Genomic DNA, 13,133 nt, shown 5'->3' on the forward strand with positions numbered 1-13,133 from the left:
CCTATCATCATCAAACTTGCTGGGTATGTGCAGAAGTCATGTGGTAGCATGTCCCTCGAAGCTTATCGCGACCAACCCATAGGGGGCGCCGCCTATCCACAAATTGGCCATAACTCCTTAACCGTAGGTCCTATCATCATCAAACTTGCTGGGTATGTGCAGAAGTCATGTGGTAGCATGTATCTCGAAGCTTATCGCGATGAACCCATAGGGGGCGCCACAGGGGCGGGGTTTAATAACACGTTGGCCATAACTCCTTAACCATAGGTCCAATCATCATCAAACTTGCTGGGTATGTGCAGATGTCATGTGGTAGCATGTATCTCGAAGCTTATCGCGATTAACCCATAGGGGGCGCCACAGGGGCGGGGCTATCCACAAATTGGCCATAACTCCTTAACCGTAGGTCCTATCATCATCAAACTTGCTGGGTATGTGCAGAAGTCATGTGATAGCATGTCCCTCGAAGCTTATCGCGACGAACCCATAGGGGGCGCCGCCTATCCACAAATTGGCCATAACTCCTTAACCGTAGGTCCTATCATCATCAAACTTGCTGGGTATGTGCAGAAGTCATGTGGTAGCATGTCCCTCGAAGCTTATCGCGACCAACCCATAGGGGGCGCCGCCTATCCACAAATTGGCCATAACTCCTTAACCGTAGGTCCTATCATCATCAAACTTGCTGGGTATGTGCAGAAGTCATGTGGTAGCATGTATCTCGAAGCTTATCGCGATTAACCCATAGGGGGCGCCACAGGGGCGGGGCTATCCACAAATTGGCCATAACTCCTTAACCGTAGGTCCTATCATCATCAAACTTGCTGGGTATGTGCAGAAGTCATGTGGTAGCATGTCCCTCGAAGCTTATCGTGACGAACCCATAGGGGGCGCCGCCTATCCACAAATTGGCCATAACTCCTTAACCGTAGGTCCTATCATCATCAAACTTGCTGGGTATGTGCAGAAGTCATGTGGTAGCATGTCCCTCGAAGCTTATCGCGACCAACCCATAGGGGGCGCCGTCTATCCACAAATTGGCCATAACTCCTTAACCGAAGGTCCTATCATCATCAAACTTGCTGGGTATGTGCAGAAGTCATGTGGTAGCATGTATCTCGAAGCTTATCGCGATTAACCCATAGGGGGCGCCACAGGGGCGGGGCTATCCACAAATTGGCCATAACTCCTTAACCGTAGGTCCTATCATCATCAAACTTGCTGGGTATGTGCAGAAGTCATGTGGTAGCATGTCCCTCGAAGCTTATCGCGACCAACCCATAGGGGGCGCCGCCTATCCACAAATTGGCCATAACTCCTTAACCGTAGGTCCTATCATCATCAAGCTTGCTGGGTATGTGCAGAAGTCATGTGGTAGCATGTATCTCGAAGCTTATCGCGATTAACCCATAGGGGGCGCCACAGGGGCGGGGCTATCCACAAATTGGCCATAACTCCTTAACCGTAGGTCCTATCATCATCAAACTTGCTGGGTATGTGCAGAAGTCATGTGGTAGCATGTCCCTCGAAGCTTATCGTGACGAACCCATAGGGGGCGCCGCCTATCCACAAATTGGCCATAACTCCTTAACCGTAGGTCCTATCATCATCAAACTTGCTGGGTATGTGCAGAAGTCATGTGGTAGCATGTCCCTCGAAGCTTATCGCGACCAACCCATAGGGGGCGCTGCCTATCCACAAATTGGCCATAACTCCTTAACCGTAGGTCCTATCATCATCAAACTTGCTGGGTATGTGCAGAAGGCGAGCGCGTCGCCGACAATTCCGCGCTTCCGGCTTGCAGCATGTGTGGGCGAGGGCCCGGTCATCACTGCTTGCAGTTTTAATTAAACATTATAACACCTGCGGCTTATTGTCCAGTGCGGCATATAGTATGGAAAGTACGGTAGTTTGCATGTTATTAACGGCTGCGATTTGCGGGTAGCAACAGCTGTTCTAACGATCTCCTCACGAGCGGAGTTTAAGCCTTTGTTCTTTTCCCGCGATCTATATGCAGCTGTGCCTGTGAAAGAAGGAAAATAAAGAGCGGATAAAACCCTACTCCTCCTCTCCTAGTCTCATGCTTACAATCTGATGCCTTTGGCCATAAGTGGTGTTCTGGCCGACACCTCTGAAGTGAAACCAGTGATACAATCAGATCAGCGCCGCACCGGTACAACCACCAGTTTCCTCCGCTACAATATAACTCACGTGCGCGCGCGGAGGCAGTAGATTGTAAGTCTGCTTGTGTAAATAAAGTTTCTTCAACAAAAAAAATAAAACACCGGGGATGGGAATGAGGGGGTGGGGCATTGGAGGGAGGCAGGATGGTATGATAGTGCTGTAATTCTCAATTGCAGGAGAGTCCCTTTAATAAAAAGAATATTTATTATAATTTTAACTCTTTAATATACTGTAAAAATAGCTTTGTGAAGTACCGGTATGTGCATACAAATAATAATTAATAACAAAATCAGAAAGTGCTTATTTGTCAGATAAAGACCCCTCTCCAAGTTTTTAAAATGGGCAATCAAAATGTAAGACCTTGTCAAAGGAAGTTCAAAACTGTTAAGGCCTTATTTGGAGTATATTAAATGAAATGTTAAAAATAATAAAAAAAAATTGCTTTTAAGACCCGCGGGTAACCTGTGAAACTCTCCTGCTGATTGAAAAGTGATGACCTAGAACACCTAGAAGAAGCCTACCTGTGCTCCACAAAGGCCTCGATGAGCTCTTGGCGTAGACAGGCCAGGCGGTGGCGGTGCTGGCGGGGGAAGCCCTGGCGCTGGCTCTCTGGAGGCAGCTCCTCTCCGTCCACAGGCAGGAAGTTGAGGTCAGGAGGGAAGGTGCGAAGAAGGTCCAGAATGTAGTGACGGCCATCGTTTCCGATGATGCCCTTACACTCGACGGAGGAGCAGAGCATCACAGAATCGTCTTTCTCATTCAGCACGCTGTGTCTCTGGACCTACATTTTACAAGCAGAAAATACAGTCACTTGTAGGATCGAAAAACACATCATCTCTGTAGGGGAGCATCTCAAGGGTCGACAAAGGAAAGATGACAAATTATTTGTCGTTGGTGCGTTATTCCCACTTAAGCCACAAGCATATTTATTCTTACACATTCTTTCAAAAGCAATCACGAATGATTCATGATTCATTTGTCAGATACTACTTTTAGTTGTAGATTAATACACATTTGGTGCTCTTGTGAGTATGAAATACTCAGCAGGTAGGTAAATGCAGGAGTGATTAATTAACATGGGCACTGTAGCATATTCTGTCATCACCAGTGGGATGTGTTTGGGATATTAATGAAGGTCACATTAGGGGTAATATATAGGCTTTGGCTACACAGGAAATATATTTCCAGTTCGATCAATTCATAGTTGCTTTAGGTATTTATGATACACAAATAGCATGTTCTTTTTAATCTAGTGATTATTTAATTGCTTGCGTCGTGCGTTACTGACCTTGAGTGGCCTGCTGGTCTTCTCCAGCAGCTCCAGGTATTTGTCGTGAGACACCACCGTCTTTCCAAAGTCGATGGAGCCGTAGATGACGCTCTGCTCCTGCTCGCGCTCAAGGATACCAGGGATGATGGACTGGGCTGTGACACGGTAGCCCCTGTAGTCCACCACTACTGTCCCCAGAGTGTACAGACCCTCCACGTCTACCGCACCGTACGCCCGCACTCCGTTCAAGTCGTTGGTGGGCGCGGCGTGGGCGGCGGCGTCTCCGCCCAGCTCACGATAGTGGTCCCGCACGTCGAAGCCCAGGCTGAAGAAGATGTTGTTCCAGATGAACATCTGCATGCGCGTCTCCTCGCCGGGGTTGATGGCCATCACGTTGCCGTCGATAACCGCCATGGCGCCTCGAGTGGCAGCTGCTGCAAAGTCACTGTGCACCTGAAGGAGGCGTAAGCGATTTAGAAAATTAAGTAGCCGTTACATTTAACACAGCTACAGGATGCAAATTGTATTTTTTAAAGTTACTTGCTTTTATTTTCTTTCAACCAGTTTGTGTCCGCTGTGTCAGATTTGTTTAATGTTTAACTATATCATTTTGTATCTTTGCCTCTTGTCTCTGTTTTCTTATAGCCTTATGTTGAAGGCTTTGTGATGTTTTGTCTTTAGAAAAACTACTGATTACAAATAAAGAAAGCTACAGAATTACACAGGACTTTGGCATCCCATTTAGCATTAGCAGAGTGAGTCAGCACTTTGATTGTGTAAAACACAGATTTTGGGCTTGAAAGCTGTTGAACATTACCTGCATTACCTGAAATACATTCACACAGTTGGACACCAAGACCAGAAGGCAGTACCTTGAATATTGCTCTTTCCCTCAGCAGACGTTCAGGCAGGTTCTTCCGGGGCAGCTCTCGGGTCGTCTGCAGCTCCTCGTTCCAATCTCTGGTCTGAAGACGCATCACAAAGAAAATGTTAGTTACTAGAAAAAAAACTTTTGATTATTTGTCTGCCTGCTGTGCTCAGCTGTGCCTACCTGTCCAGGTATGTGCTCCTCATAACCCAGGCGGGAGGTGTAGGCATCCTCAGCTCGAACACAGTCCATGGCGTGGTCTACCTGCGGCGCCGTCCAGCTGTACACCTGGAAGGGCGTGGCTATCCTCTCAAACGGGTGCCTCTGGACTCTGCAGCAAAAAGACAAAAGTGAGTTTGGTTCCTCATTGTGCTTTATGTATTTGACTTCTGGACTGTTAAGCCTATGTGTTCTCGCCTAGCTAAAAACAATAAATGAATTAACTGAAACCCAATTGCAGAAAATTGTAGTATGGAGACAGCAGGTTGTGGGTCAGTGAGGAGACACTAAAGCTGAGCATTGACGGTGTTGCTCTAAACTTCTCAAACACAACCACTGAAACTATGTTAACAGCCTTTACCTTTTCTTTTGCATGGCAGTGAAGTTCTTCTTGAAGGCAGGGCTAATCTGGCTCAGCAGCTCCACCAAAGAGTGGCTCAAGAAACTGGGATTGGCGGGCTTGGGGTTGAAGGTGTAGGTAGTTGATCTGAAATACAAATTATTCTGGCATTTTTGTAACAAATATGTATTCAAGTCTGGATAGAATACATTTCCCTTAGGGAGGTAGCAGCAGATTTTTAGAAACAAGATTAAAAGTACATAACATTTGTTGCCAGAACAAGTTCTCAAAGTGGCTCTAAAACACCACAGCATCCATCTCAATTCTGCTTTCCAGTGTAATCCACTTAGCCCTCATTAATTGGCAGGTTAAATCCTTGCTGGCATGCATAACTAATCCAAAATTAGGATCCTGAAACTGTTAATACACCACCTAGCACACTTTTTGTCTGTTTAAGTGTAACTGTACTGTTAGGCATGTCGGTTCACTGCAAGTCATGCTGCGTCATAGTGACCGCACAGTACTTTGTGTATAAACTATGTACGAAGAGATTAATGGTGGAGAGCACGCAGCAGAGAACACATGGAGCCGTGACCAGGTACGAGCTGGAGATGTCGACTCACTGATTGAGGTAGAAGCCGCGTGTAGAGGCAGTGACACTGACATGGCGCTCCTCCACAGTCACCATGTACAGGTACATGAGGTCGCCGTGCATCTTCCTGTTTCCAGGTGGAGGATTCCAGCCACTCATCGTCAAGACCTTCAGGCACTGCAGAGGCTGTACAAACCGTAAGCCAAGGGAAAATAATTTTAAAATGCACTCCTATTCCACTAAAAGACTTTCAATTCCTTTGCATTTATCATTTTCTATTTTTCAGAAGATGAATTATTGCCACATATAGGGACAGAGACAGTGCTGTTCCTCTCACCTTCAAGTCCTTGTTCTGTGGCTGGAGGGGCACCAGGGGGCGCTCTTTGCTGCCAGGCAGGATGTGCTCTGGGGGGGTGCAGTCAATCTGCTCCAGCTCTGTGCCCTTTTTCTTCCGCGTACCACAATCTGTAGCCAACATTGAAAGGAAAAGAAATAACAGGCAAGGTGAGAGGCTGCGGTCCACCACCACTGAACGAGGCTGTGCACAAGGCAGGATATTCATACCTCCGAGGTCTCCGTCAGTGAAGATGCTGAGGAAGGAGAGCGAGTTGCAGTCCACACCATTGTAGGCGTCTGAGGGGTCCAGACTTTTCAGCAGGTCTCGGATGTGACGCACGTGGATGCGGGCCTCTCGAACTGTGTACGACTCTGAAGGAAAGTTTATAGAAAGAAATTGCAGAAAGTGAGAAGTTTGTGAAAAGTTTAGCAATATGAACTAATCTATGCGAGCAGCTACATGCCAGTGGATGTATAAGGTTTGTCAGGTTGCGCCTGCTAATGCTGTTCGACTTAATGAATAAACAGCTTCATTAAAATGAAAAGGGTTTATTTTATAACATTTGCATACCAACAGGGAGGAAGTGAAATGCAACACTATATGCTATGACGTCTTTGATGAAGTCGTTACAGCATGCAGCTTACCTGTACAACCTTTAACAGATGTTTCATTGTAAACAGCTAGGTACAATAGTAATCGATCCAGCCTTCTTCTTTGACATCATTAGTGTTTCTTAAAAACAGGTCAAACGGTTCTCTCCATACCTGGCTTAAACCTCATAAGTAATGTGATAACAACTTGACAACATAATGGTTGTATTTGACCTCTTTGCAGCAAAAGAGTGAGACAAAAGCCGAGGGCTAATAGAAAGCCTCTGACCTTCCACTACTTTGAGCAGCGATCCCTCCTGCAGGCCCTCAATGGACTTGAGCTCAGCGAAGTTGTCCAGCACATTTCCGTCCAGCTGCAGGGAGAAACAGGTGCGGTGGCAGGTGTCCTCGCGGTCCATCAACACCTGATGGATTTCCTGCACCATTTCCTGGGGAGAAACCTGACGTCGCAGAGGGAGGGAGGGAGGGAGGTGAAATGATGTCGTACTAGTAATGAATTCAGCTTCAGAAACATTGACAGTCCAACCTCTTCTTACCTGCAGGTCAAATGGCTCTGTTCCAGGTGCCTGGATCTTGACGGTGAAGCCTGTGTCCTGGATCACTATCACTTCCTGTTCATTGGAGTCCTCTCCTTCGTCAACCTCACCATTCCCATCGTGCTTCGATTCTTTGTCTTCTATGTGCCCGTGAGTGCCGTCACCGTTCACCATGGCTGTATCTGCACTGTGCCCTGTATAATAATAAATTAATGAACAAATGTTTTAAAACGGGACGTCAGTGGAGAATTCAACAACACAGACCAAAGAAAGCAGCCAAACAACTTGTATGACTGGAACCGCTTATCAGCTGCCAAGTCTCAAAAATTGTACGAGCAGGGAACACCACCTTCGGATGGTTCGCCATGCACAGCAAAAACACCCCACGAAAACACAGAGACGCTGCCAGGCAGCCAGGTCACAAACAAAACCCACACGAAACTGAACAGTTACATCATGTAATATTAATGAATGGCTGAACAGACTGCTGACGAGGCTCAGCTCCAGTATACAAGTGAAGTGCCGTGGTGCTACGACATCAACTCAAATACAAATGAATCCAACACAAACTACAGAATATAGATTATGGGATTGAGCATTCATGATTGGCTTCATCAATCATCAACTACACAAGCTGTCAAAAGAAGAATGGCCGCTCTAAAAAGTTTAACTACAACACAGAGATCATTAATGATTTAATCAAAACGCATTTGACAATAAGTAACCAGGCATTCTGTTTCAGCTGATGTAGACACAAAGTCTCCAACACCAACCTGCTCAAACCAACGCTGTTGCAACACTGAAGGGAGTTTAGCCAGGGAGCATGAGGGGGGGATTTCAACATTCACAAAGGGAATTGTTGGTCACTTGCATGGCTTGATTGCAGCATATGCAAGTTAGCGATCAACATTCAGAAGCTTTTTACTTTTTATACGGACATTCAATCATTGGCTCACAATTTGTCACTGATTATCTTTATAGAATAAGAATGATGTGAGAAAAAAAAATCGGAGCTCCTGAATGAATGAAGACAAATGTTCTCAATAGACAAACTATTTATGCATTTGATTTCAATAAATAACAGTAAAGGGGAGAAGAAAATGTATATAGCAGGTGAATAAATTCCCAAAAAAGGGGCAGGGCCAAAGATGTCTGACACCTGTTTTCTCTCACTGTGACAACTGCTGCCAGCCAGCGTGTCCTTGCACACTGTCAAGGGTAAACAGCGTCAGGGTTACTAAAGCGAAGGGGGCCAAAGGGAGGGGCGAGGCCTCATCATAACTGGACCACACACCCCAGACTGGGAATAAAATGCACTGAAATAGTGGAGGAGGAGCGGGGGAAGGAGGCAACAGAAAGAGAGAGAGAGAGAGAGGGGGGGGGGGGGTTGACCGTGGGACGTTTTGAACAACAAACGCGGCGGCTACAGAGCACGCTGATTATGTTACACACTAAAATAGAAATTAGTGGCTTGGCGCTTCTGTTTCTGCTTTCATTATCAATACAGAGACCTTCCATGTTTCTTATCAGATATGAACTCGTTTTGACTGGGGGTATGAAGGCAACGGTAACGGAATACAGCGGAACACAAGTTGTAAACACACCTTCAACATATCATTTATTTTTAAGTTGATATGAAACTGTTAGGAAAGGTTCATATACAGCTAGAGCTGTCACAGAGCAGCATTGCCATTCATTTGGAGTTGAGTAATAAGTGACTTCCTAAAGAAAATCCAATATTCACTTTGTTTAGGTCTCCAGTCTCTCCACCACCTCTTTAGCTGCTAAATGCTACACTATGTTCACCAGTTAACACCAACTGACTGTCGGCTATTCCATATTCCATTCAAGTTAGTTGCCTTACAAAGACTGAAAGTTGTCCAAAACTGTTCATTTGTGTTCCAGATAGCTTAGCAATGAGCTGAAAATCATTATAAAAGCTTCATTAAAAAAGGCAAGCAGAGCTGCATATTTACATTGTCAATATAAAAATATAGATTGTACACGCTTTAATAGGCAAACACACAATTGCTTCAAGAACTTGTGTTTCAGTTATAAGAGATTTACTGTTTTTAATGAGGTACCATTTAAGCTGGTAGCATTCACAGCATGAGAGCGGCAAGAGTACAAAGGGCCGGGAGCACTGCGATTGATGAGGCAATCCAGCAGCCTGTGTGTTGCAAAACCGTCTCCAAACAAAGTACTGGAAGAAAGTTCGGTTCAAAAGGAGGGAAAGCCAAGGTGCAGCTACAGGACACATATCATGTCTAAACATTTTTTGGAAGGTAAGAAGGAATAAAGATGAAAAAATTGTTTTGCTTGACGCCTTCCTGTTGGTGGCAAGCCAAGATATGGTGTTGGTTATTGTGATTGTTACACAGCAGTTTAATGTGATCTGATGGTCCAGATGGTTGTAATCCAGTAAAGATAGATGAGACTTAATGAAAGCAAATATGAAGAGACAGACGACCAAAACCTTGATTTGTTTTTACTTTCTTTTGTATAATAATGAACGATGTAGGGTATGGCAATGAGCAATAGACCTTCCCAACTCAAGGGGCGGCACCAACACATGCATTTTTTATATACACACACTATGTATATAGTATATCTATCTATCTATCTATCTATCTATCTATCTATCTATCTATATATATATATTGTTCAATTGTGTATAAAATTCAGAATTTTGTAAAAGAAAGTATTTTTGTATCATCCATCCTCCTTTGCCATGGTGTTACAAACTAATAGCGGTACCTTCAAAAGGCATACTAAGCAATTGTAATCTAGAACACATCAGCTAATATCTACTCAATGTGCACACAGAAAAACAGTTGGGTGTTTACACACAGCAGCAGCTCGGTTAACGGCGATCTATTAAGCCTAGCTCAGAGCCAGTAGTTGTTTATGTTTACATTAACCGCGGCCAGAATGTTGTGGATTGACGTTTTGGGGAACAACATGGCCCGGCCGCTCTCTTGGAGTGTCAACTATTGCCGAAGTTAGTATAAACAAACGTTTGCTGGAGATCACTTAGTATGCCTTTAATAGAAATACTTTGTTTTCCTTTAAGGCCTTAAGGGAAACAAGGACACCAATCAGATAAAGAGATGCAGAAACCAGAGTAGACAGTGTAATAGCAACAAATCCAGCAGACGGATCTTCTATCTTGACTTGGCTGCTGCCATGGCGACATTAACCAGCAGCACAACCCTGAGAACAACAACAACGACACCAATTCCACCACCACCAAGGTCTCTGTCGGTCTACGTTGGCTGGCAACCTCCTGCTGACCCCGAGTCATTCCGCTGTGGGACTTCACAGCATCAAAGAGTTGAATACAAGCTCTGTTAGACTTTATAAATGACTCACTGAACACTCGCCAGCAGGGAATGATAATAACAACATTCTTAAAGTGGAAAATAAAATGTCCTGAGAGTTTCTGAGGACGGTTTTAATTGAGTTTTAATGAATCCTTCAGTTAATCAAGACAAAATGTAATAACGTCAATGTGTATTAATGAATTTGATGCAGCTTCTCAAATATGAAGACTTTGGAAAAACATGTCTTTGAGTTTTCGTTGCGACATTTACTGTGACACATTATTATTTTTGGCTTTTTAGTTGTGCGTTTTGAGAATGTCTTGAAATAAAATGACATTCCAATTTAATAACTCAACATTTGGAGATCTTCTTACTTTCTTCCTTGAGCAAATAAGTCATGTTTTATTCAAAAGTGTCCCTAACCCAAAATAACATGTCTTGCTTCTCTAGTATTTTGTTTTTTCATTCCGAGTATAATCAAAAAGTCGACAAACAAAAAAAGATTCTTAAATCCAACTTGCCTTAAGCTACTGAGATAAATTAATGTACAATTGTTTCTCTTCAGGCGTCTCATATTGTAAAAATTAATTATGCTACTGTAGCACGAAGATGATTTGTTATATTAAAGTGGGTCAGGAGCTAAAAAGGTTGAAAAAAAACTGCTGCTTTGAATGTGTCTGACTGTGGAGGTGATTGGTGCCATGGTGTCAGTGGTTACTGGGATTTTACCAGGTCGCCATAAAACAGTCCCCCCTCACCTTCATATGACTGCTCTCCCATGTGCTACTAGTTTGTCCTGTTACAAACAGACCAGGCCTACTAGTGACGGCCTTCAAACCAGCCACCAATCCTGTCACTGTTACCATTCCCAAAATGAAAAATGGAGCAGACCGCACAGCAAAGACATAAACGTCTCAATTCATCTCACAAAGCCAGAAGTAATTCACATGCAACCAGCACAGAAGCTTGTGAACAAAGCAGCACAAGCTCACACCTATGACAGGTAAAAGCAGACAAGACACTGTCTGTCCTATGTGTTTTTTTCTTTTGGAATGACACGAGAGACAACTCAAGGTCCCACATGTGACAGACATACAGGCTGCAGCACTGGAAGTTGTGTAACATCATACTTTCTAAGGCTGACACACCGATGCTGCTCCTGTGCGCCACCTCCGCTACTTTTATCTTTCATTGTACTCACCAGCTTACGCGTGTGCTCATGTATTATTAGCGTAACCTTCCTCTCTCACTGTGCATGCACAATCGTTACTTTTTTATCCCCTCTCACTCTACGACAGCTGGCTTCCGCTTCCCGGTCGAGCAGGGACACTCGATGTAATCTTCCGCGGCGGGGGGGAAGACGAGGAGGGAGGGGGCTGCTTAAAGGGTATCCACCGACCGCAGGGCACTTCCCCCAATTAAATAGCACTTTTAAAACCTATAAAAACAAAGTTAACGCATCCCCCACATAGCTCCTCTGAGACATTACCCTTAGATAAAAATCACACCGGCAGTGCGACCCTCCCTCTGTGTTCCCTTGAAATGCGCTGCTCCACTGAAGGTGACCTTCAGTTCACGCTGCTACGGAGCATGTGCGTCAGCGCGAACTAGAAACAACACGAGCTGCTGCACGAGATAAGTCAACTTTAAGCATGTACCGGGGGAAGGGATTGGTAGTTTTACCTGAGGTGACAACTTATTTTCCTTCCCTTGTGCCTGTGCCATTAAATGAGCAACCAGCTGCACATTCAAGGAGGAGGCTAATGTTAGCATTCCGGCTAAACTGTTTAGGTTAGCCTGCTGCTCTGCTGTCAGTGTCAATGCTGAGCTACATGCTAACAGCTATGACACCACACCGATCGGCTCCTGTTTTCTTGTTAGCAATTATGAGTGAATACGTAACCATTAAACCGAGCAGCCGACGAGCTGAGATGCTGTAAGGTGAACCCTGCAAACTCTAAGATTCGGGGACAGGAGGAGGAGGGGGCCGGACCCAGACCAAACAGACCACCTTGGGTCTGAGGACCTATACAGTCACGTTAAGCATTGAGTTGCATGGCAGCAGTTACAGTGTTAACACAACTTAAACCTCAATAAACCACACTGATGCAAGGGGATGCTGCCTGCACAAAGTTGTACTGTCACCGTTTGCACTATAAATGTCATCATTATAAGTGCCATGCAACGTGTTATAACAGCAGACATGACTCAGGTCAGTCCGCTGCACAGACTCACCACATCCGCACGAGTCCTTCAAAAGCGTCCTGCTGCTCTCCTCGCCTCCATCCACGGATACATCCGCAAGATCGACCGGATTACAGCTGGGCACTGACGCCGGGATGTCATCTGTCTTGCTCACCATGTTTGGCAGTCAGTGTGGCAACAGAAATCCCAGCAGCTTTGTTGCTTCTTAAATGTTGTGTGGAGTCTGCAAAAAGAAACAGAAAACAACTTCTGGTTCTCTGGCTAACGCAGGCTAGCAGCTGGCTACATGCGAAGGGTACAAGCTTACAAAAACAAGTCTACCGAGGAAGGACAGCGCTGTACATGGTGCTGATCACACGTGGTTTCTCTCCTCTCCTCCTCTTGACCTCTTTGCCTTTGCGTTGCACTTCCCCACCCACCAAACGTTGCGCTACGGAAAGCCAAATGCGACAAACTCCTCTGATGATAGTATTTAGTTTTTTAGATGTTCTTCTGGAGGGTACAACGGAGGAGTGGAAATACAATGTATCATAATACAGCTATTGTTACACAAAAACAAAAATGCTGATTTATTTGACCCCATCACGTCTTCAACTAAGCAGGGCCCCTCTTCAAGACAAGACCTGAAGGTAATAAATCATGAATAAC

The 13,133-nt window shown here is 44.9% G+C and overlaps 1 protein-coding gene across 1 annotated transcript in view; it reads right to left on the minus strand.

Moving 5' to 3' along the window:
• cluha (clustered mitochondria (cluA/CLU1) homolog a) overlaps positions 1-13,133 on the minus strand; it is a 32,933-nt gene extending 19,800 nt beyond the window's left edge. Inside the window, exons 1-11 of the mRNA XM_080025266.1 lie at positions 12,516-13,133; positions 6,958-7,151; positions 6,690-6,861; positions 6,038-6,181; positions 5,811-5,938; positions 5,505-5,659; positions 4,903-5,028; positions 4,506-4,653; positions 4,327-4,419; positions 3,473-3,907; positions 2,706-2,965 (exon numbers count right to left, since the gene is read on the minus strand). Coding sequence (XP_079881392.1) covers positions 2,706-2,965; positions 3,473-3,907; positions 4,327-4,419; positions 4,506-4,653; positions 4,903-5,028; positions 5,505-5,659; positions 5,811-5,938; positions 6,038-6,181; positions 6,690-6,861; positions 6,958-7,151; positions 12,516-12,642 — 1,982 coding nt within the window. The 5' untranslated portion in view covers positions 12,643-13,133. The remainder of the gene's footprint in view (positions 1-2,705; positions 2,966-3,472; positions 3,908-4,326; positions 4,420-4,505; positions 4,654-4,902; positions 5,029-5,504; positions 5,660-5,810; positions 5,939-6,037; positions 6,182-6,689; positions 6,862-6,957; positions 7,152-12,515) is intronic.

This window comes from Ammodytes marinus (assembly GCF_949987685.1).
Source record: "Ammodytes marinus genome assembly, chromosome: 3".
Lineage (NCBI taxonomy): Eukaryota > Metazoa > Chordata > Actinopteri > Uranoscopiformes > Ammodytidae > Ammodytes > Ammodytes marinus.